This window comes from Crocodylus porosus, unplaced genomic scaffold (genome assembly GCF_001723895.1).
Source record: "Crocodylus porosus isolate Cpor-Errol unplaced genomic scaffold, CroPor_comp1, whole genome shotgun sequence".
Classification (NCBI taxonomy): Eukaryota; Metazoa; Chordata; order Crocodylia; family Crocodylidae; genus Crocodylus; species Crocodylus porosus.
This window is the reverse complement of record NW_017728909.1, coordinates 54,780,036-54,805,932: the sequence shown is the minus strand read 5'-3', so window position 1 is coordinate 54,805,932 and position 25,897 is coordinate 54,780,036. Positions and strand designations below refer to the sequence as shown.

Genomic DNA, 25,897 nt, shown 5'->3' with positions numbered 1-25,897 from the left:
ACTATAAGCCACTATGCCCACACTTGGTTTAATGAAATAATGCTTTTTTTCTTGTCTCTTTTTCATCATTAAAGTGAAGAAATTTTAAACTCCCATAATAATATTCCCATGTTTTTTAACAAAACTCAAAATATTTTACTCATAATTGTGCACGGCCTTTAATCGCTATGGCTTTCCTAAGAGCAAGGAAATGGTAAGATTTAGCCTAGATAGCTGGTTTTAATTTAACGTAATTGTTTGTGTTTCATGGAGAAATCTATGCCTCAGCCTGACTGTGATTTTTGGAAAGCCAGAAACAAAGAAAGAAGAAAGCCAAAATGCTGCTTGGTCATACATATCTTCATCTGGAACTAACCAAATTAGTACTGTAAATTCAATTCATATTTAAGCTAAAGTGCACTGCAGATATTCCCACCATTATTTTATGACCATCTGGGTTAGTGCTGTTAGTGCCAGTATATAAATGATTGCACAATAATTTCCTTAATGGGCATCTTCATTATGGGCCAGATTCTGATATCCTTATGTCTGTCAAGTTGTGCCTTACTCTATGAGTAGTTTCATTGTCGTCAATAATGCTATTATTCGGTTAAGGTACTATTTAGTAATAGTAAGGCTGACAGATCTGGCCCTTAATCAGCTCTTCGGGGTAATATCTGCCTCTGCAGGTATGAACAATATAATAACTGAGATGGAGAATATATAAGACCAATCTAACAAGGTGCCAAATACCATCAATTCCCTTTGTCTTTAATAGGAGTTTTGGATGTTCACTAGCTCACAAAAGCAGCTCATTCTCTTGCAGAACTAAGCTCTAAATGATGCACAGTCTTAAACACCATGTGGCTCCAAGTCCTAAAAGTTATGGCCTACTTCCATGGGATTCGTATGTTATTATGAAGCAAAGCAAAACAATGAATGTAGTTTTAGGCAGTGTTTACTTTTCATATAAATTACACTTGTGTCTGTAGTTTATCTAACTATCTCCAAGGGCAAATGGCTCCATTCATTAATTTCTTTTTGTGCTATGCAATTTCAAACAAACCTTATATTCAAAATCAATGTTTGTCCTTTTAGCAACCATTTTTACTACATGTAGAGCATGATTATGGCTCCTGTGTTCTTACCTAGGCAGAAAGACTTGCCATATTGCTCAAGTTCTCATGAAATGTCCTCTAACATTGAAACACTTGTACCAAGTTGCAGCCGGATCCCCTACTGTATTTTACAAGCCATGCATATGGTTTCCTCTACCCATACTCAGGGAATAAGTAAATGTAATAGTCTCTTGCATATCAGAATATATAACTGATGCCACACAGCCTTATCCACATATCAGAGTATATTTTCTCAGATATTTTCTTTTACCCCAAATATTTCTATTTCATTGAAAACTTTAGTCCAAAAAGACTATAGGCATGAAAATAAAAAATAAGGAAGTCTGAGTAGATCATCATTATGATCCTCCTCTGGCCTTAATATCTATCCAGGTTATAATGAAAAAAACACAAATGCAAAGTGCAGAAGCAGTTTCCTATCATGCATTAGGTATGCTCATTGAGTATATCCCAGCAGGAAAGTCCCAGGTCAAAGTAATAATTCCTCTTGACCCCTACCACGTGTCTCAAGTGAACCAACAGCATCTCATATTTGACATTATCTAATGCTGCCAAAAAAGGATGAGAAAGGAGGTCTGTTTCCTATGCACAGACAGGAGAAAAACATCCATCATTGTCACTTAAGCAGTTCCAGTTCCATGACCTGACCTGAATCCTCCTTTGCTTAGCTTCAGTTAGATGAATTTTGGTTGACCCTTGGCTACCTTTCTATGAGTTTGCTTAGAAATGGGAGGTTTGACATTGGTTAGAATCTGGCTAGTACCACTATGCAGGGTCCTTTAATGCATGTTTGAGAGAGGATGCGAAGATTCCTTCTCTGAATCAGATGCTAACTATTTGAATCAGGACTGGGACCAGTTACTCTTCATTTTCTTGGACAAGCTAAGATACGCACAGGTTGAATTCACAAGTCTTGGGTCAAGATTACCCTTGAGTGTCCAGAATTCTTGGTCAGTGAATGCACTAAAGTCTAGGAATGCAAGTGGGCAGTTTGTCTGTGGGTGTAGTAGAGCAAAAGCAGAGTAAAATTAATGTTGAGCCCTTACAAAAGCAGTCCTCTTGATGCTAAAGGCTCTTAATCTAGCATCTTGCAAGGTTTTTCAATAGATATGTGCTTTTATTTAACTACACCTCCAGTAATGCTTGTACTTCATCTCTCAGCTATACACATGCACTTAACTCACAAAATCACAGTACCCATTTCTTAAAGCAATGAGTAACATAGTATATCCCTGTCTTGTATCATAAGGAAGTGAAAATTATCTTATTAACAGAGTAAAAATAAAAAGCTGGGGGAATTAATTTCAACATTTCCTTAGCCCTAATCCAGACACAACCGAAGTTAACAGAACATTTTCTATTAACTTCATTAAGTACGTCAGTCAGTTTATTTTCAAAACAGGAAAAAGAAGTATAATTCATATAAAAAGCAAAACAATCTAAAAATTCTAAGCATTCTAAAAGTGCAAAGATACTTTCCAAAACAACCCCATAGTAAAGTCTACTGTTACTAACTATAGCAGCTCAAAACCTGCGTAGCCATTTGCAAACTTTACCACCTCCACACTCTCCTTTAATTAAGGCCTCTTCTACCACAAACTATAGGCTCATTTTATCCAGAATTTTTTTATATGCAAAATAGTCTAGATGTATTTTATACAGAAGTTTTTGCTTCACTGTCTTGTCTGTCTTATTACTTCTCCAATTATTTTACAGTTCATCATGCAATATAAATATAGGCCGATCTTACCTTCTAAACGTTCCACATAGCAATATACATCATAAGTTTCATTGGGAAGACGGACTCCATATGTCCTGACTCCTGCCATTCCCATTTTATCTCCAAAGCAGCCAATTCTGGGTTGCCTAATTGGGTATCTGAAATACAGTATGTTAGTTTTTATTGTTACAGTAACGTAGCATTTCCAGTACGAACAAGTCAAATTTATCACTTTTGGGGAACATGGTCAAGAGGCAAGTTGAACATCTCACCTAACTGTTTGGTCAGACACCCAGCCAGCATCACATTGCTCAAATCCATCCTCATATGCAGCTTTCAATTGTTCAGGAGTTGCTATGACAGCACCATTGTCCAGACAAGCCTCCTGAGCTTGCTTAAAACTCAGAGTATATCTACTACTTGCTGCACGATAGTGAAATACAACACCTGCAAAGACAAAAATTCATGTTACTAACACAAGTTATGCTACATTTGCTATATTCATTTTATAGAAAATCAGTAATACAATAGTAATGAAAACAGACAAAGGGGACTCTTTCCTGGTATAATAATAGAATGTTGGGACAAGACATCTCGTAGTACATAAGGTCATGTCTCCCTCTAGTGCTGTTGCTATCAAAGACTGCATAACACTCTTATACTAATCAAAACCGGAGAAATTATTTTAGCCCCGAGGTAGAAAAGGCATCAGGTTTTACCAATGGCTATGGCATCTGCCTCTGTGTATCATTAGTTACAAATAAACTAGTATAATATCTATATTTTATTTTGCATACTACAAAATATTACAGGCTACACAGGTTTTGTTGTGGGGGGTTGGGACTTGGGGATTTCTGGCTCTGCTATTGGACAGAATCTAAAAATAAAAAAACACTACAGAACACTATAGTTCTAATTAGGAGCCAAATGTTATTCTTGGCTACACAAGAATATCTGAAATTTGTCCTAAAAGTGCACTACCATTTAGAAGGCCTAAGTCATATTTTCCACTCCATAGTTCCCTGTTCCCACTGTCTTTACAGTTAAATGGTAGTGGATGACTCATGATGATCTTTGAAAAGTAGTATTCAGTAAAACTTCACTAATTCCTAGTGATCGCTGGGGTATGAATTACAAATTACTAAATGCTTTAAATTAGCAAATGCATGTTTAGATGCAACCCAACAGCAGAATAAATCATACAATGTGCTTTGTATTTTGACAATTTTATTTTATATTTCATAATGTGCTAGCTCATTTCTTCCAGTATGTTTTGGAGAAATTATTGATTTTAAGTAATGTGAGATCTCTGTATACCTCTTTCCTAATACATTTTGCTGAAAGAGGGAAACAGTCTACTATGATATATATTAATTTTAAAGCAGATGGATTAGCAATGTTAAAATTAAAGAAGTTCTACCATATTTAGAACCGATTTCTTCTATAAAGCCAAATTCAGACCCCATAGTATTTCACTGTTCTATATGAAATTATAATATGTATGTTTTATTAAGAAAGCTTCCTAACAGAAATAAAAGAAATCTGTGTAAAACACACTAATCCTTTCCTCATCCGTCAGATTGATGTCACAGAAAGAATATAGTTACGAGTTGGTTTCAGTTTCACTGGACACGTAGAATAACTCCACGGAGCAGGACTTCCATGGAGTTATTTCAAATATCTTCAGTTCTGAACCATGCTACAATTGGCATAACACCTAAGGTGGATTTACCCTGACCCACTTTCTGCACTGGGGGAGGCTAAAGAAGATGGCACCAAGCCACATACACTTAGCTTTATGGCACCTAGAAATTCCCCCATCCTAAAACTCCTATTGCTGTCCCATTATTAGCTAGAAACAAATGTTACACATAAACTGGTTTGAGCGACCAGAAACTGGTTTAAATATGTAACAGAACATAAGTTGAGTGCACATAAACCAGTTTCAAAATGGCCGAAACTGATTTAAGATAAACCTGCTCTGTAGCTGGAGTGGGGTGGGGGCGCAGCCAGACGCAGGCCAGGCAGGGCCCTGAGGGAAAGGGAGCAGGGAGCAGGGAGGGGGTGCGTTGCTCCTACTCCCACTGCAGGACCACAGCCAGGGTCTGCCTGGCCAGGGTGCAGCAGCCCCTGTCGGGCATTCCCCCTCTTGCTGCTGAGCAGTGGCAGGGGGGCGTGCCCAGCCCCATCCACAGCCTGAAGCAAATGCGGAGAGAGAGATTTAATCTCCCCCTCCATCCTCTGTCTCCCCAGCGGCGGGGGTCTGCCTGGCTGGGTCCTGTCAGGCACCACCCCCCCAACTCCATCAGTGGGTGTGGCCAGAGTCTGCCTCATCTGCGGCTATGGGGCTAAGCTGGGCCAGCCCATGGGCACCGCTGAGAGTGAACACAGAGGGGCCAGCTGGGCCACAGGGTCAGGCCCTTCTCAGCAGGCTGCAGCTTGCGCTGATGCCATGGGAACCACACAGCCAGATTGCTCCTGGCTCCCCGTGCCCAGGTTGGGCGGTGCTGTCATGGAGCTGAAGCCAGCTGAGAAGGCTCCAACCAGGCCATGGGGGCAGGGCCCTTCCCAGCCAGCTGTGGCTCTGTGACAGCTGGGCCCAGCTGTTGGCTGGGCACCTGCTGGCTGTGCAACAGGCTGCCCGAGTTGGCTTGCAGGCACTGGCAGGCCCAGAACCCAGCAGCCACTGTTGACCCCCAGTTCTGTGCAGCACCTGGTGGCTAGAGCTGCACCACAGGCTGTGCACTGGTCAGGGTCAGCAGGGCTGTTCTGCCTTCCTCGTCTCCAGCTGCCACTGCTGCCCCTACCCCTGCCATGCCACTCTGGGTGGGCAGGCGGGAAGCTGCAGCCTGGTGGCTTCTGCAGCACCATGCAGCTCCAGGCAAGTGGAAGCTTCAGCCCGGCAGCTTCTGCCCAGCACATGGAGATCCATCACCAGAATGGCAGAGCTGTTCTGCTCCCCTCACCTCCAGCTGAAGTGTCCACCCACCCTGAGCTGCTCAGTATGGCGGGAGCCACAGGTGGAGGTGAGGGGAGCAGAACAGCCCTGCTGGCCTCAGCCAGCACACAGCTTTCCCTGGCCTTCAGTGACTCCTCCTCCTCCTCCCACTCCTGCCCCTGCTGCACCGCTCCAGGTGGCAGTGAAGAGAGAAGCTTCAGCCCAGAGGCTTCTACCCAGAGCACGGAGATGCAGCTCCAGCTGCTTTCCACCTGCCTAATGCAATGAGCAGCCCCTGTGGATGGGAAGGAGAGGGTGGAAGGCAGCCAAGAGCTAAAGCCAGAGCTCCATGCACTAGGCAGAAGCCCCCAGGCTGAAGTTTCTTCTCTTCCCACACCACCACCACCTGGAGTAGTGCAGCAGGCACAAGAATGGGAGAAGGAGGAGCTACTGGGGGCAAGGGAAAGCTGCATGCTGGCTGGGGCCAACAGGGCTGTTCTGCTCCCCTCACCTCCAGTTGCTGCTCCTGCCATGCCTCACCTGCTCACAGTGGCACCAGAAGCTCAGAGCAGGCTGCCATGGGCCAGAGGCATGGGCAGTGGTGGGGGAAGGCAATGGACCATTGAAGCCCAGTTCAGCCTGGCCCCATGGCCCAGGGCATGAACAGCAACTAGGCTGTGGCAGCCTGCTCTGAGCACACAGCACCGTCACAAGCAGGTGGCAGGTGACAGATGCTTCACTGCTGCCCACTGCACTGGCTCATTTTGTCTCTGTCACCATTGCCAGGAAAGGGAGGGGGCAGGGAGTGGCACTCCAGTTGCAGTCTGCCTACAAAACATGGTCTCTGCACAAGCCTGGAAGGAGAAAGTTGTGGGTGCTGACCACCACCCCCTAGAGCTGCCCCAGTCTAGGCCGTGCTGCTGCAGTGGGAGGCAACAGTGAGTCCGGCTCCGAGATTTGCCCTGGCTCCTTGCCTTCTGCAGCCAGATCACATCCCCACTCGCCATGGCTCGCTCAATGCTCCTCCAAGGGACTTAGCCCAGGCACTGCAGCTTGGGCCCTGCCTGAGGGGATTTTCAGCATGGGATGGCACCAGTGCTGTGTCAGTGCCCACATAACTGCTGTCTGCAATGGGAGGATTAAGCCCCACCTCCATCTCAGGCTACTGGGGTCTGGCCTCACCCCCACTCCAGCCACTGAAGCAGCTGGAGCAGAGAACAAGTGAGAAGGGGTGGGAGGAACCCCTGGCAGGGGTTGCTTCCCCCTCTAGGGACACCCTGGCTAGGGTCTCTGCAGACCAGAGTTGGGGTTTAAACCCCTCCCCAATCATATGCAGTGGCTTGCCAGGGCCTGGCCATGCCCCGCGCCTCCCCCCCACCCCCGCCAGCTCAGCTTCCCTTCAGCCAAGGGCTTATTATAGTACCCCCTGGCTTCTTGCCTGAGCCACTGCAGGCATGTGCCTGCATTTCTGGAATCAAAAGTGAATGCCTATTCACTGGCAAATTGGTTCAGTCTACACAGGTTAGACTAACCTGCAAAGAACTAATCAATCCAGGCTTGAGCTTTTTGAATGTCTGTACATTCAAATCTTTCCCATTAGGGAAGATTTACTGATCATTTCTGTCCCCTGAGTTGTGCAAACACAGGTAGCATTTTAGTTTTGTATATCTCAGTCTCTAACCACAGGGCCAACATGCCTGCTTTCCTCTTCCAGAGGAAAAGGCATTCAGAGATCCAGTACAGCGTTCCACCTGGAAACCCATAAATAGAAATAAAGTAGCAACTAACTGGCTTTGGGATTTAGACTGATTAAGGCAGCCTACCACTGAGATTCTGAAGTTTGAGAAAGCATCCGCTGCTCACTGTAAAGGCTTTTCTACAAAAAGGTATGAATAGGAGAATAGATGACAGTAATGGAGCAGGGTCTCAGCTGGTATAAATTAGCACAGTCTCATTGAAGTCACTGGAATCATGCCAGTGGATACCAGCTAAGAACCTGGCCCGGTACATTCTATTGTCAGTACAATTCAGTAAAGATTTTATAAAGCCATGTTTTTAACTGTATAAACAACCTGGTACTGAGTTAATAGCTCAGTCTCAAAACACGTAAGCTCACAAGAATCTAAAGCCGTTCATCTGGTGGTAAGGTTTGTTTCTTTTTTCATGTTTTTTAATCTTCATAAAATTTTCACTTATGTCTTAATTTAGATTCCTAACCTCTGGAAGTCTACACTGCTGATGGACTGCTGATTCAGTACAACACAATTCCATTTCAGCAGATGAACTCCTGCTGTTCAATTCAGCACACACACGAGTCTGGTAAGGCAGCAAGTGTCTGGGGTTCTGATGGTATTTTATTTGTAACTTGTTTCTTCAAATATTTTTTTTCTGTAAACGTATAAGTATATTTACAATGACTTGCTGTCCTGCCTATGATCTTTTCCCATGTCTGTAGTAACCACTTATTTTTTCAAATGCTAATCCTTCTGACATCTAAATAAGGCAGAACTAAAGCGTTAACAATACTACCAATTTAAAGCAGCTTTTGCAATGTTGAGAGAAAGCCTTTGGTCATTTGTAAATCCTGGAAAGGAACTTAGAGAATGCTTTGTTCTCCTCACTCTGATCCAGAAGGTAAACTTCACCTATTCTTAAAATTTAAGGCTCTTCCATTTCCAGTGAGGAGGCAATAGCCATAAAGCAGCCTACAGTTGAATGGAGAGGAGAATGTCAGTACATGTAAGCCTGTGCAATGGCTGCAATAATTAGAAGACCCCCCCTTAGGGCTAAGGAGATTAAAGCTCAGGACCTCCATTGTTTCAGCTGGAGGTAGAAAAAGAGGCAAAACCCATTGTCCAAGTTTTACCAGTTTTAAAACATTTGTAACGAGTTTTTTCCTTTGCCTTATTTGTTTTTATAAAGAAAAAGCCAAAGAAGAGCTGTGCCTTGGGAACAAATAAGGCAAGTGGAAAACAGACTACAACAATACAATGTTGTCACTGAGCATCTGGCAAACCAAATGAGTATAAACAGTACCTGTGAGTGAGAGCACTTGCAGGAAAATATTTTGTTGCATCCAAAATCCAATTCTGGCTGAGCAAAAGAATGACTTTTAATCAATCACCTGTATATTTTTATTTTTACTCCTCTTTACTCCTAGCACAACATGATAGAAGGAGAAAATAAATTATGGTTCCACACATCTGGGTTGCAGCAAAGCTTTGTCACTTGGCAAAGTTTTATGCTGCAAAATCCACTGATGTTACAAAAGCAGGACTCTACTAAAATAGTTCTTGGATTATTATGGTCAGCTGATTAAAGCAAACTTTCACTGGGTTTCAGCTGGAACTTGCAGGTTCTTATGGTCTGTTATACCCTGGATATGGCAAGTGTGACACAGGAAAGGATTTAATTGGTTGGGTTTTTAATAACAGGAACTAGCAGAATCAGGGAGTTGTTATGCATCTGGGATTGTTATTTTGATAATTTTATCGATATTAAAGCCCAAATTATAAACCATGCTAAGACCAAGGAAGAGGTTTGCAAAGCTGGAAATGTCATGCAGCAATCAAAGAGCTTAACTCTGATAGGTACAGGCCCATATATACAGGGTAGACCTACCTCTCAAATATGCTTCATTTGAGTCCCAAAGTTAACTGTGTTCCACACAAATTTTGGTTTTGAAAATAGGCAGGGATTGTTGATAGTGATTTACATCACAAATAAAGCATCATGAAATAGAGCTTATAGAAAGAGTTGCTGTATGAAATGAAAAAATCCCACTGCATTTTATATTTTTACATAAATAATCCATTTGTGCCTCTCTTTTTGAGTTTTGGTTACACGCTACACCCCACACAAGGTCTTTGGCAGCTTAGACAGATGACTGCAGCCCTGCACTGTGTAAACATGAACACAATTAGCATCATTACTTAGGCAAAATGCCTCAGAAACTTCCCCAGACTGCCAAGGGAGTTTGCCAACTTCTATGCTCCTCTGCATCCCGTAGGGGACACCAGTAAAGGAATCTTGCATCAATCCCCATTTTGCTTACCTGCACAAGGCAGAACTTGGCCCTGAATTCTTAGGGTCAGTTCTGTGGCCATTCTTCCCACAGCTTTAGGATGCTGAGGGGGGGCAATCACAGCCTCCATGGACTGTCATCATTTCAGAGAATGCTCAGAGACATAAAGCCAACTCAAAATCGATAGTTCCCCCAACCCTCTGCATAAAAGTGTGCAAGAACATTGCACGCTCTAGCACCAGCCTTGCACGCTTTTGGCTTACCCAGGTGGGATGCTCCTGACCCCACCACCAGCTGCTGAAACTTAAAGCAGCTCTTACACAGTATGCTAGAGGCCATTTTGCCTGTCCCAGAATCGAAAACATAAATCATCGCTCAGGGGACCTTCTATTTCCCACCTGAGCTACATTACGCATAAACCTTTAGTCATTTTAACCCACTAACTACATTCCTCCTTTGAGAAGTTTTCCCTTGTGCCTCTTTAGTCCTAGTATAGATATAGTTTAGAGATAGTATAGATGGATTCAGAGATCCACTTAGAAAGGTAAGCAAACACTAAAAACTGTGGGCAACAGTGGAGAAGTGGATTAACCTGTTAAATTCAGTTAACAGGAAAGCCTGGAAGGTTAATTTCCAATGGTGAGATAGGTGTAAGGCAAGCAATTTTAAACAATTAAATTAAACAGTATCTTTACAAATACTGTTTTTGAAGGGTAATCAGTGAGACCTCTGGTTTAGGAGGAAATAAATCAATTAGGCTGCCAACATAAAACCTCTGGAGCTTAGAGCACAATCAAGTGGTATGATTCCCACATTTGAAGCGACTCCCATGTATTATCATTACAATACCTAACACAAAGGGGAGATTGCATAAAATGTAAAATCTGAATTACAATTTCATGTTATTTTCACATTTATATCTACCTTGCTACTTCCACTGCTACTGCTTCCTGCTATCTAGGTCAGTATTTTATTTCCATTATTTTCTATACCAACTTTCTTGCATTTAACCTAGAATGGAACAAGAGCCATGGAAACAGCCCATCCTCCACACCAGCCAAGGAGAAAAGCATGGGCAAAAAGGTATGAACTGACAAGATACAAAAAGTAGAGGTGTACCAGTAAAGATTTTTCTTGGCTGATACTGATGGCCGATACTAACCAGCCGTGTCAGCCAATACCAATCTGACTGCCAAGATGCAGCCTGGAGAACAGCATCCAGCTGGTAAGTCTGTTGTGGGGGAAGGGGCATGGCGAGGTAGATTGAGGCCCCCATGGTGAGGGAGGGAGTGGGGCTTGGGCAGGGACACAAGCAGGTCCTGCCCAGCCAGGCTGGGGTGGGACATGGGATGGAGCCACAGGTGGCTCATCTGGGGGACACAGGGAAGTGGGGTGGGGGGCACAGCTCCCTCCCACTGTGCACACCATGGGGGAGGCATGGGGGGGCATGTGCCCCCCAGATTTGTGCACAGGCCAAGGGTGGGCTGCCTGTTGTGGGCTCGGGTCCAGTGGCTTCACCAGCCTCTTCCCGGCTGCAGGGGCAGGGAGGGGTGGGCCAGGACTGCACTTGGTGAGGATGGGGATGGGACAGGCAGCAGCAGCGCTGGGAGCAGGGACTACAAGTGGGGGGCTACAGCAACTTCTGGGGTGACTGTACCCCACCCTGTAATTTCTACTCCCAGTGCTGCCCCTGCCTGCCCTGAGCACAGCCCCAGCCAAGCCCCCTGGCAGGAAGAGGCCAGCACAGTCTCTGGTCCTAAGCCCAGAGTGGGCAGCCCACCCTCATCCCATGCACAAGTCTGGGGGGCACATGCCCCCTCCATGCCTTCCCTGGGGTGCATGCAGTGGCAGGGAACTGCTTTCTCTCTCCCTACCCCACTATGCCTCTTGGACTAGCCGCCCATGGCTCTGCCCCGTGTCCTGTCCTGGCTGGGCAACACCTGCCCCTGCCCGAGCCCCACTTCCTCCCTCACTGTGGGGGCCTCGATCTGCCCTCCCCATGCACCTTCCCTCCACAATCTTACTGGTCAGATACTGCTCTCTTAGCTGCCAGGCTGCATTCCTAGCTGCATGCATGCTGTGGCTCCGTGCATGCACACGGCATTTATCAGTGTCATTATCAGTCAAAAAAAACTGATTGCCAATAATGTCAATTTTCCTTTTATTGGTACTGATCCGATATGGACCAATATATCAGTGCTCCTCTAATAGAGAACATAACATCTGCAGGAATTTCACCTACTACCCTGAATCTCTGAAATCTGCTGAAGTCACTAGGCAGGGTTATCCAAAAATCAGCTGAACTTTTTTTTTCTTTTTTCTTTTCTATTATGCTTGGCTGCGCTGTTATATTTTAAAACCCAATCACTGGGCAAGAAGGGCCATTTAATTAGATGTGCTACTATATTCTGGAAGGAATAATAATGTTCCTTTGCACTTTTGTAGCCCCTTTTTGTCCACAGATAAAAAACCTATTACTGAAGATCTTTCTCATCCATGGTTTTATAAATGGTACACAGAAGCAAAGAGAGGTTACGTTATGGCCAGTTGCCTGCTGAGGACAAAAAGCAGGTTTCCTGATTCCTGGGTTAGGACTCACTTCACTAGATTAGAGGTTCTAAAATTTAGTGTTCAGTGATCCACTGGTGGCCTGCAGATCATCCAGTGATGATTTGCAGAGTGTTGTCTGTTTACAGGATCATGGCTTTCTGCTGTGTATCCAACTGTTTCTACTGACATACAGATCTTTCATTGCAAATGAGATCCTAGAAGCTGCAAAAACAGCTAGAAAGAAGAAGCAGGAACAGCTTAGCTGGTGGCAACTGTTGAGAAGAGGAAACAATATCCCCTCAGGGATAACAGATGCTAGAATGACTGGAATTGTCAACTGCCAGGGCAGTCAAATAATTAGGAAAGAGAACAATAGCATTGTCCACTATCAGTCAAAATTCATGAGTCAAGGCCACCCAGACATAAGACTGTCAACAAAATTAGCATTAGAGATATTAGTATTAGTACTGTGATTAATAATAATTAATATTCTCATAACTCCAGGATCAAATTTAAGGGAAAAAATCCAAAATAAATTAAAAAAAAAATAATGCAGGACCTATATTAATATTGCAAGAACTGGCAAAAATTGAAGGCAAGTTAGAAGGTCAGTCCAAGGATTGACATCAAAGTGAGGATAGTGGAAAAATATAGATGAAAGGAAGAAATAAAGGAAATGTGGAACGTGTTTAACTGTTTTCATAGAGGACAAAACATTTAATACAATGAAATTGGGAATATGCATAAATACTTTGATAATAAGACTTCCACAAGTAAGAAGCTGATATAATTGTGGTTTGCCAACATAAACAGAAATATAAATAATCTACACAACTGCAAACAAAAGAGGAGATCCACACAATGGAAAAGTACTCCTCTATTGCACTATACACCTAGGAAAGGGACCTTCTGGGTCATCGAGTCCAGTCTCTTAATATCAACAGCAATTATATCCCTTACATCCCATCTCAGACTCATTTTGCTACACTAACCAGGCTAAGCTCTTCTTACTTCCTCTCATAAGATGGGCATTCCATACTTGTGGTCATCTAGTAGCACTTTTCTGTTCCTGTTCCAATTTCAGTCCATTTTTCTTGAACATTATAGACCAGAACTGTGTATAGTATTCCAGCCAAGGTATCACCATTGCCTTCTACAATAGCTTAACTTCTTTTCTTGCCTTTAAAATAAAATACCTGAGCAAGCTTTTAATATTTATTATGATATTCTTTACAATCTACCTCATCTTCACTTTTGGCAATTCTCAATTTGTCCTTGCATGTTTTGATCTCTAAAACGCAGTTCTCCAATCTTATGGGTCCTTCCTTATCATCTAAGGGGTCTGCTGCTAGATCCTTTTGTTAAGCAGGTGATTGCAAATTCTTTGTTGTATGTAGAACCTGCTCTTTCCTCTACTTCATCATATTTTTAAAAACTAAATGAAACTCTACCATGGCTGTTGCATTTTCCTATCCATTAGTTCTACCAGGCAACACTTCTAGCATATATTGCTTCCATCAGGAGCCACTCTTGGCTAATGTGCAACCCAAATTTCTGCACCTAGTCATCTTCAAGTCTGCCATAATTTCAGGTTTCCTCCCTTGCTGTTACCATTGCCATGGTTGCACACCCACACACCTGTACCAACACAGTACAACCTTCCCCACATACCAACCTCAATAACTACAGACCCCAAATAAACAAATGCCCAAATAGCAGACACAAAGATTGTTCCTCCTTCACACTGTATAAGTCACTTGCAAAATCTGCTGCTCACTTGCTCCCACTAAGTTCAGGTTTCTTGACTTCTAAAACTTTTTGCCTGAGTCATTTTTTTTCCATTTGCTCATTCCCCTGCCCCAAAGACAGATAGTCTTGTGGTTAAGGCATGCAAATAGTAGGTAGTAAATTTGGGTTATATTCCTAACACTTCCTCAGCCAGCAAGTAAGTCATTTCACTTCTCTGTGCCTCAGTTTCCATAGGTCTAATATGAAAGTTATTATATCTTCCTCACAGAAGCCTTGTCAGGTGAATTTGTCTGATTTGACTGATATGTGATCAGGATTTCCCTGCTAAAATGTATTAAGTAAAAATTTCATAGTTTCTAGGGTCAGAAGGGACCTGAGCAGATCATCAAATCCGACCCCCTGCCAGGGCAGGAAAGAGTACTGGGGTCAAATGACCCCAGCAAGGTGTTCAGCTAGCCTCCTCTTAAAAACCCCCAGGGTAGGAGCCAGCACCACTTCTCTTGGAAGTTGGTCCCAGATCCTAGCCGCCCTGACAGTGAAGTAGTGCTTCCTGATATCTAGCCTAAATCTACCCTCTGCCAGCTTGTGACCGTTATTCCTGGTCACTCCTGGCAGTGCTCGGGGGAGCAGGGACTTCCCCAGTGCCTGCTGGTCCCCCCCAGACTAGTTTGTAACAGGCAACTAGATCCCCCTTCAGCTTTCTCTTGTGGAGGCTGAACAGGTTCAGGTCCCGTAGCCTCTCCTTGTAGGGTCTGATACCTAATATTTGGGAACTTTCTACTGACTTCATTGGCCACTAGACCACATCTTAAGTGAATGGTATTATTACAAGCTATTATTATACTGTTAAATCATAACTGTAGATTGTACATGTAAGCCAATAAATAAATAAGCACAGGATTGTAAAAAGCCTGACCAAATTCCCTCCCCCTCCAAAAAAATTCGAATGCTGGTTTACCATGGTATGTTCTTTATTTGTGAGCAATATAAATAAGGAAACAACTGAATATGTTTAATAACTACAGATTCAAAGATGGTATCTTCTATCCATACCTCAAATAAATATTTATATGACAATTTAGAGCTCAGTGCTACCACACTGAAATCAAAAGAACTCTGGATATTGACTTTGATGAGAATAGGCTCTTAGGCCATGTCCCTACATGCAGGCACATGCAGTTTGTGGCACCACAAACCTCTCTGTGGCACCACAAATGTTCAAATGTGCCCTGCACTGCAAATTTGTAGAGCAGGGCCAAAATTTGCTACCAGGATTTCCCGGTAGCAAAAAAAAAAAAAAAAGGAGCAAAAAGCAATGGTGTGCCAGCACACACAGAAGCTGGGCTGTCCAGGCAATGCTCTGGTTGCCAGCCAGGCTTCTGTGCTACTCAGCCTGTGCCCCTGCTGCTCCAAGCTACCAGGTAAGACTGCTGGGGCCAGCTAGCTCTCCTGGCTGAAGAGCCTGGAGGAGGTGGGTGAGGGAAGTTTGCTTGTTGTGAGACAATTTGTCCCACAATGAAGCACACATGCAGGGGTGTGCACTGCGGCAAGTGTACTGCTGCAAGCACACGCCCCTGCATGTCTGGACGCGCCTTAGTGGTTAAAAACACTGGTTCTGTATACTTCCCATTTTATTTGCAAGGCTTATGTTATATTGTTGTTTAATAACATAGAAGCCTGATTCTCTTAACTTAAAAAAACAAGGTCACATGGAGTTGCCATGTAGCTTGTGCAAATGACTATGTATGTATAAAAATAGTTGGTTAAACACTAACTGACCATTTGTACACAAATATCAAATTTGCATGTGTATTTGTGGCAACTGCACATACAAATCAGACCTGCAATTACTGGCATTTTTTTCCAGGCAGCCTTAGGCTTCTGAGGTTTTGAAAAAATCAGGCCCTAAAGGTTTTGTAGTTTACTTTCAGTGACAAGTTGTGAGTGTTCCAGTTTTGTATATACTGACTTGGGACAAATGAATATTCTGCAGAGGCCTCGCTCTCCTTTCTTTCAAATTACCTTTCTTTCCACACACGTGTTTCACCACTGGCAAAATGTATTCATTTGATGAACACTGGTTTCAATGGACTTTATATACCCACTAAATCTTCATGAAAGGTTGGAAATAGCCATTCAAATATAAATATAGTTCTCTTTTTTGTACAAGCTAACTCAGTAGACCCTACACAGTTAATTTTATGGGTGCCTAATTTTATGGGTTCAAGTGAAAACCAAACAGTACAGCTGTCTGAGTTTACTTAACTACCCTTGCTGATGGGGGAACATAAATGTGTACTGAAATCATCTTTCTAGGGAACATCCATTCAAATTAACAGGACAACAACAAATGCCTGGAGTAGAGAGCCAGATCCTGAATTAGTACACCATAGACTTCCATTGATTTCAACACAACAATGCTGATTTACACCAGGTAAATCTAGAATCATACGTTCAGCAATTTCTGAGCAGTGTATTAAATTTTATTAGATGTATCTGGTATGTTATTCAGTACTAAGCACACAACATTTAAAGAGTAGTAATAAATAATAAAGATAGAAACTTTGATTGTTTATATACAATATCTTTCCCCCAGAAAGATTCCAGAGTGCCTTATAAACTACATCCACCATTTTAAGGGTATTAGATCTATACTGAGTAGAAAGGGTGGAATTTTAATCACTAGTAAGCATTCCCTAATGCTTTGCCCAAACATACAGAATTTTACAATATACAGGGTTTTCAGTCAGAAGTACATGTATTCCTGGGGCTACTTGAGATGGCCTCAGGAGAAACTCGGCAGTGGGTGCCGCCACTGCCCCCCCCCGGCCCCCGTCTGGTTGCCAGGGGCCTCCTGCTTTCTTGACCGGCTGCCGGGAGTATGCAGACCCGAAAAGGTTGAAAACCCCTGATCTATAGGATTGAAAGCTAGTCTGATGTACATATCTACACTATTAAAGGTGTACACCAAGGAGTACAACAGGGAAATATGCCATGTCTGCTTTGTGTTATGTTCCACCCCAAACTGATGCAACTGTGGATGCTGGGCTCCACAATTTAGAAGGATGCGGAGAAGCTTGAAAGAGTCCAGAGGAGAGCCATGTACATGATCAGAGGGCAAGAGAAGAGGCCTTATGAAGAGAGGCTGTGAGCCATGTGCCTCTTCAGCCTGGAGAAGAGCAGTCTCAGGGGTTACTTGGTAGCAGCCTATAAGTACATAAGGGGTGTGCATCAGCATATGGGGAAACACCTGTTCACCAGAGCACCCCAGGGGATGACAAGGTCCAACTGTCACAAACTCCTGCAAGACTGTTTTAGGCTGGACATAAGGAAAATCTTCTTTACTGTCTGAGCCCCCAAGGCCTGGAAGAAACTCCCCCCAGAGGTGGTGCAAGCACCTCCTCTGGACACTATCGAGAAACATTTGGACATTTATCTTGCTGGGATCCTTTGACCCTAGCTGACTTCCTGCCCCTTGGGCAGGGGGCTGGACCTGTTGATCTTACGAGGTCCCTTCCAGCCCTAATGTCTATGAAATCTATTAAATCAATGTAGCTACCTTAGGGTAGTGCTTAGAGACTACATTACATTGGTATCAGGATGTAGCATATTGAACAAGTCTGCCGTGCTTTGATGCAGTACTTCCAGGCAAGGTCCTTTGATGGCGTAGTCATATACTAAGTCATCAATTTGTTTTATTATATCAAATTTCTACTGCATCTGGATATACATATACAGTTAAGACAGCACTTAAAAAAAAAATGAAATAGCATATATATTATTTTTTGAACAATAATACTCAAACCATTATTTCTTTTCCTTTGGCATTTTAAAGTAAAGTACCAATAGAGCTGTATAGACACTGACTCCCTAAATTCCGCAAATAAGGCTATACATCAGATGTTTGATTAAATAACACCAAGGTACACCAAAATGATATATTAGACATTTTAAAGAACATTGTACAGTCTTAACAGAGCTTATGAAAAATCGTAGCCCATGATATGATTTCTAGTAATAGATACCAAAGTTTGGTTTGGATTTGATCATTTGAGTTAATGTCTGTGGAATTTTCAACCACATCCCACATCGTGGTTTTGCAAGAGGTACTTCCTTTGTGCCTGACATAGCCATATAGCTGTCACTACACATTTTATTGGAAGAGCCTGTAAGATGCTGGTTCCTGGCTTAGATTGCACTAGGTTTAGCATGTCAGATGACAGTATAGCATGTCCTATTGTGTTCCAGTGATAGGATATCTCTTTCTTATTATAAACTGTCTACTACAGACCCCCTTCCCAGGGTCAAGACCTTGCCCAGGAGTTTGCCAGGGAATTGGCTGAGGCCATGCGCTCCCGGTGCATGGTTGTCATGGAGACTTTAACTACCCAGACATCTTGTGGATGCGCTCAGCCAAATCCGAGCAGTTGCAAAGCTTTCTCTTGTGTGTGGATCACCTCTATCTGACGCAGGAAGTCTGTGGGCCAACCAGAGGTAAAGCACTGCTCGACCTCGTACTGGCAACCGGAGACAACCAAATCAGTGACCTACTGATCAAAGGGAAGCTGGGTGAGTGACCATGAGCTGATCACCTTCACCATCTGCCATAAAGCTGGCAAGTCAGTCAGTAAAACAGAAGTCCTCAACTTCAGGAAACCTGACTTTGACAAACTAAGGAGGCTTGTCAGTGAGGCCCTAAAGAGCCAAAACCCAAAGGGGAGGGGAGTTCAGGACGAGTGGCTGCTCCTCAAGGGAGCAATCCTGGATGCACAAGCAAAGTCTATCCCGTCTCAGAGGAAAGGCAGCAAAAGGGCACAGTGGCCCACTTGGCTCTCCAGGGAACTGGCAGTCCTCCTGAATCTTAAAAGGAAGACTTACAAAGGATGGAGGACTGGAACCACCGCCAAGGAGGAATACTCTGCTTTAGTCCGGACCTTCAGAGAGCAAACCAGGAAAGCCAAGGCTGCAATGGAACTCCAGCTAGCTACAAATATCAAGGACAATAAAAAGTCCTTTTTTAGATAAGTGGGGAGCCAGAGGAAAAGCAAGGGCAAATTGGACCCCTGCTAAACCGGTGCCCATGAAAAAGCAAACTTGCTCAACGGGTACTTTAAGTCAGTTTTTAACCAGTCCCATGGGACACCCCTGCCCACTGTGGGTCAGGGAGGCCCAGGTGAGAGAGATTCCTTGCCCTCCATCGAAGTTGACCTTATGAAGAAACACCTTGACAGGCTGGATACCTTAAAGTCAGCTGCCCCTGACAGTTCACACGGAAGGTTACTCAAGGACCTAGCAAGCATCATAGCCCAGCCTCTGGCATGGATCTTAGAGAACTCCTGGTGCTCTGGTGAAGTGCCTGAAGATTGGAAGAAGGCCATTGTGGTGCCTATTTTCAAGAAAGGGAGGAAAGTGGATCCAGCAAACTACAGGCCCATCAGCCTGACCTGTATCCTGGGAAAGTTCTTGGAAAAGATTATCAGAAAGGCCATCCTTAACAGACTAGCTGACAGCAATATCCTGAGGGATACCCAGCATGGGTTGGTTGCGGGTAGGTCTTGCTTGACCAGTCTCATTTCCTTTTATGACCAAGTGGCCTATCACCTGGACAAGGGGGAAGAGATTGATGTTGTACATCTTGACTTTAAAAAAGCTTTTGAGCTGGTATCCCATGATCACCTGTTGGCAAAACTGGCTAACTGTGACCTCGACCTCACCATGATCCGTTGGCTGGGGAATTGGCTCTGCAGTATGACCCAGAGGGTGGTGGTTGACGAAAGCCAATCATCTTGGTGCACAATCACCAGAGTGGGGTCCTTCAAGGGTCTGTCCTAGGGCCTATACTGTTTAACATCTTCATCATTGATGTAGACATTGGTGTCAGAAGCGGACTGTCCCAGTTTGCCGATGATACCAAACTCTAGAGTAAAGCATCCACACCTGAGGACAGGAGGGTGATCCAGGCAGATCTTGACAAGCTCATGAAATGGGCTGATGAGAACCTGACGGCGTTCAACACCAAAAAATGCAAGGTTCTCCATCTTGGGAGGAAAAACCTGCAGCATCCTTATAGGCTTGGCAGTGCTACTCTGGTTAGGACTACAAATGAAAGCGAGTTGGGGGTAATGATTGACCACAAGATGAACATAAGCCTTCAATGCGATGCTGCAGCTAGTAAAGCAAGCAAAACGCTGGCTTGCATCCATAGATGCTTCTCAAGCAAATCTCAGGATGTTGTTCTCCCATTGTACTCAGCCTTGGTAAGGCTGCAGCTGGAGTACTGCATCCAGTTTTGGGCTCCACAATTCAAAAAGGATGCAGAGAAGCTTGAGAGAGTGCAGAGAAGAACCATGCACGTGATCAGAGGTCAGGAAAACAGACCTTATGACAAGAAGCTGAGAGCTATGGGACTCTTCAGCCTAGAAAAGCGAAGGCTCAGGGGTGATCTGGTGGCCACGTATAAGTTTATCAGGGGTGCTCATCAAGATCTGGGGGAACGTCTGATCACCAGATCACCCCAAGGGATGACAAGACTGAATGGTCACAAACTCCTCCGTGACTGATCCAGGCTGGATATAAGGAAGAATTTCTTTACTGTCCGAGCCCCCAAGGTTTGGAAAAGGCTGCCACTGGAGGCGATTCAAGCACCCATTATGAACACCTTCAAGACACATTTGGATGCTCATCTTGCTGGGATCCTATGATACCTGCTGACTTCCTGCCCCTGGAGCAGGGGGCTGGACTCGATGATCCTCCAGGGTCCCTTCCAGCCCAAATGTCTATGAAATCTATGAAATAATTTGTTTCACTGAATACCAACAATGTACTCCTGCACAAGCATTTAAAAAGACACCATTCCTGTTTGTTGTGCTTACAATCCAGTAAAACCAATGACAGCTCGTACATACAGTTTACTGCAGGGGTTGTCAACCAGGGGTATGTGTACCCTGTGGGGTACTTGAGAAAGCCCTGAGGGGTCTGTGCGGACAGGTGGGGACAGAGTACTGCCATGCACCATCCTGCACTGCTGTGCAGGTGCGCCCCTCCCAGCCAGACGCGGGGAACAGGGGAAGCTCCCACATGGTAGCTGCTGCCACTCTTCATTCAGCCATGCACCAAGCCCCACCCCTGCTCCCCATCCAACCGCCTGGGGTACTCTGCTCCAAAATGGTTGAAAACCCCTGGTTTACTGAATATCATAGGGTAAGATAAGTGGTGCAGGAATCCTACAGAGATTATTTTTTAGAAGTTCTGAAGAAGTAACACAGCCTAAGGAGAGATATAAAGTTGATGAGGCAAATTGTAAAGCTGGTGAGGGAAATTATTTAGTGAACATGGGAGGGAGATTTTCCCAGGTGTAAAGGGAAAACTCAAAAAGCAAGAAGAGGAAGGTAGAAGAATACAAATTGCTGAAACTCTTGGGCTAGGCACAGACATTCAAAAATCCCAAAGCGGAATTGATCTAAGTGACATGGTTTTCTGTAAGTGGCATAGCTTAGATTGATAGCAAACAGAACACACATCTGCATTTGGTGGGAGGGAGGGAGGTAGGGCAAATCTTAGACTGGGTTCTGCCGTTTTAAACAAGTCTGTGTGCTGAATTTCTGTTCTGTTATGTGTATAGACTGGTTTTGTGTGCCAAACTTCTGTTTTGTTATGGATGTAGACTGGTTTCTGATCACTTATACCAGTGCAAGTGTAATGTCTGTACCTGGCCTTGGGAAGAAAAAGGTGAACAAAAGTAAAATGGAAAAAAAAAAGTGGCAGGCAGGTAGTTAGGAGCAGATCCATCACAGGATCAAAGATATTAACCCCATTCAGTCCCCTCTGACATTCTAGTAATGGTTCTTTCCAGATTAACTGGGATCACTGCTAACTGCAAATTCAATAAATGAAACCTTACCATCAACAGCCAATGAGAAGGTGTTTTGTGTGTCTTCAACTCCATACATGACCTCACAACGGTACACACCTGCATCGCTTGCACGTAGTTTATCAATAGTTAATGAAGCATTACCAGTGCCCTCTGGGTAGGTTGGAACAGACACTCTGTCTTTGTAATTTCGGCCTATTTTGATGTTCCCATTTTGGGTCACCAAGACAGTGATGTCTTTAGGGTCTTTTCCACTTCTATCCAGCTCAATCTTTGACCATTTGATTCGAAGAAATTCATTTGTATTGTGGAAGCTGGGAGACAAAGTGGGCAAAGTTGGAAAGAGGCAAGGTAGGATTGCTCTTCGAGATAAGGATCCCTGTACATGGATTTTTTTGTCCACTTTAACTAGAAGAAGAAAGGGGAAAAAAACAGGGAAAAAAATGTTAGTTATTTGCCAGCCAATAGAATAAAAATTCAATTTATTTCACCATATTATATATATAAATTATTCTTTCCACTAAGTTTCTCCAACTGCTCATTCTTCTTTATTATTATTTCCTTGATAACCTCAGGCTTTAACATATTTCAGAGCTAAAATATTTAGGATGTTACAGCAAAGGGTGAAATAAAGAACACAGAAAGTCCTTACTTGGCTCAAGACTTGTGATTATAGGACTTTTATCATAGTTTTATGACATCTCCAGCTGCAAACACTTTACAGTAAAATGCTTCCACTCAACTATATCCTTAGGGGAAAGTTGGCTACTGTTCATCCAACCTGCCTATAGTGTGTGTCTGGAGAAAAGATTTCTGTTCACTACCATTACACACCAGCTCTTAATCCTCATTAAGTTATTAAGAATGGTTCAGTAACATTAGGCACACACACAAGAAAATATTTCTTTCTGTTTCCAGTGGCCTGCACTCTAGCTTTTTGTCTGAGATGATGATCATTAAATCCACTATGGTTCTCAGAGTTTATAAAAAGAATACCTGCAAATTAATATTGACCACTAGCAGAATGAAGCAAAAAAAAATAACTACCAATCATGGAAATTATCTAGCTCTGTATATATTAACTGTCAAATATGTTCTGCATGCTTATATTTTGGACAGTTTTAAAAGGAAGACAGGCAAGTGTTAATGGTTAAGTATCTATTGGTCTAGGTTTTGATATCATGCTCATCCTGGTATGAGAGGGTCTTGGCTTTATAGACAGGCAGCACGCATGATGATTAAGATTCAACTCTTCACATCATAAATTAAAAAATAAACAAGTGTCCTTCAGAAATTAATGCCCATGAACCTATTTCTAAAGACAGAAAGACAAAGCCAGTTCACATGTGATGACTAGAAAGGTAGGGAACTCCTAGGGTGACTAATTGATGGAAAGGGTTTATTAATAAGAATCAGATTCACGTGTCCGTGCTCATGCTGAGTAATAACTTCTGCCACAAATAATCTGACTGAAATTTAGAAAGATATTTGGTGAATAAGGTGCTATTCAGCCTGAGTAGGAAAATATTTCTCCGATGATAGCAATCAAAGCATCGAAATGAAAAGGGCATGATCTTAATTTGCAATTTTACACTAGGTGAACAGTTCTAGTTCTGATTCTTCATTCCTTTGCCCCAGCTTAGTGTTAGTGAAACTGCACCAAGCTCTAGTAAAGCAAAAATGATGCAACAGAATGAAGAATCTGGCCTACCAGTTTCAGTGGAGCTGCTATCAGATTATATAGGTGTGAGACTAGATTCAGTTTCAAAATATGTAAAATTTATTTTGATGTCTTGTTGCCTTAAAAATGTGTATCTTCATTGTAGAGACTATTCAAAAGAATAATTACCTCATTATGTTTCTTCTACCTGCCTGCCAGAATTTCAGTAAACTTCAGAGCTACTTTGTTCTGGCTACAGTAATTTGCAATATTACATTGAACCCTGAGGAGATTTCCTCTCTTTAAAAATGGTATCCGCGCATTCAACAGACTGAAATCTCTTGGCAGCAAACATGTCAGCATGATATACAGGCTAAATCTATCCTAATCTAGGACAACATTTTAGAATGGAAGGAGACTATGTAGCCACAAATGCACTCTATCTATTTCACAAAGTAAGTATCTCAAAGACTTTTATAATAAAAGTGCTCTGTTCTGACTTGCAGGCTAATCAGCGTAAGTCTGTTATTAAATAAAATGGGGTTTAAAAATAAATAAATAAAACTACTTTTCCCTTTGAAAGGAAAAAAAAAGTTTGGCAAAGAAACCCGGGTTAAGTAATGCTCCTGCTCTAGTCTAAAATCTCTATTTCCTGTGACAGTCCAAGTATGATTTATTGTCCAATGCAGAAAGCAGTCATTTGTCATCTTTTTAACCCTTACCGCCTTTTTGCTTCTTCAGCATTTTCTCTGTAGCTGAAAGCACAAAGTTGTGTCTCTTCCCAAGATACTATGCATGCCACTTTGCAGACTATTCCTTAGGATGGGTGGAGCCAGCAAAACATGGGGAAAACAGGAGGTCATAACAGAGTAGAGCAGTTGTTGTCAACTGGAGGTACGCGTAACCCTGGGGGTATTTTGAAAGGTCCTGGGGGTATGCAGGGGTGGGCAGGGACGGAGCATTGTTGCCTCACAGGAGCAGGGCCAGGGCTAGGCGAGAGTAGTGATGCTCTTCTGTGGGCCACACAGGTGCTGTGCTGCTGCTGCTCGCCAACCCCCATCCCCCTCTGCCGTCCAGCTGCTTGCCACCCCCTCACCCCACAGGACTCTTATTAAGAAGGGGGCCACTGGGGGTACACTTAGTAAATAAGGTTGAAAACCCCTGGAGTAGAGCAAGTAGGTCAAGAAAAGTTCTGCAACTGTGTTTGACCACATGCTGAAAAGACAGATATCTGCCAGTTTTCCTAGGTCAACAAATAGCTTAGAGCTGACCAATAGGAGGTGCTAGTGAGCCCAGACGTCTCTTTCTCCTTTTGCCTAACTGTACATCCTCTTGGTAAGATCAAAAATATTAACATCCTCATCTATGTGATGAAAAGAAACATGATCCTGAAACCACTTGAATATCTGGTGAGAAATATAAGTATTTTTTTCCTCTGCTAAATGACAGAAATAACTCTTCAACTCAATTTGCTCACAGAGGAAACATTGCCAATAGAGAAAAACACATAGTAGCTAAGTCTAAGTCATCTAGCCACAAAGAATCATATCCTGACAAACCTCCCAGGGAAGTCAATGTGAGATTCTCTTGGGCTAGGACTGTGAGATCAGGCCCAAAGGAGTACAACACAGCCCAATGATAGTGGCCTCAATTAATATTATGAGGCACAAGAAATTTTGTGGCCACATTATGTCTCTGTGCACATTGTATCACAGTCCCCGTGTTTGGGAGATTGGAGGCATTGCTCCTCCTTGATGTCCCAAGGTTGTACAGTACCCCAACTAAAGTTAGGAAGGGGCAGGGCAATGGTTGTGACCCTCATTAGTGTTCTCTGATGGACCAGGACTGTCCAACTGGCAGCCCACAAGCAGAGGGATTAAGTTGTAGCCCCCAGGCTGCTGTTCAGCTGTTATTACTCCTTCATAGGGGTGGGGGAGGAATAACAGGGAAATGCAGTGTGGGGAACAGAGGGTGGGTCTGGGACAAACATGAAGTGCAGCAGCTGGTGAGGGTGTGCACATGGGTGCACAAAGCAGCGGCAGGGGAGTCCACGTGGAGAGCAGCACAGGGGCCTATCATTCACCCTGGAGCATCCCACATGGTATGCAGCCCTTGCAAGGCATGCAGCTCCCAGTCACTTGAGCAACACAGTGGGTAGGAGGCTGCATAATCCAAACCATTAGTGGAATCTTTCCATCTATCACAGCACTGGAGGTAGGATTATACCCAAGTGCTCCCCTTGATGTTTTAACGTGGGTCTCAGTAGCA

The 25,897-nt window shown here is 43.5% G+C and overlaps 1 protein-coding gene across 2 annotated transcripts in view; it reads right to left on the bottom strand.

Moving 5' to 3' along the window:
- The window catches only part of VCAN (versican), a 150,121-nt gene that overhangs the window by 104,122 nt on the left and 20,102 nt on the right, over positions 1–25,897 (bottom strand). For both annotated transcript variants that reach the window (XM_019532324.1, XM_019532325.1), the window contains exons 3-5: positions 22,000–22,377; positions 3,111–3,285; positions 2,869–2,996 (exon numbers count right to left, since the gene is read on the bottom strand). In XM_019532324.1, coding sequence (XP_019387869.1) covers positions 2,869–2,996; positions 3,111–3,285; positions 22,000–22,377 — 681 coding nt within the window. The remainder of the gene's footprint in view (positions 1–2,868; positions 2,997–3,110; positions 3,286–21,999; positions 22,378–25,897) is intronic.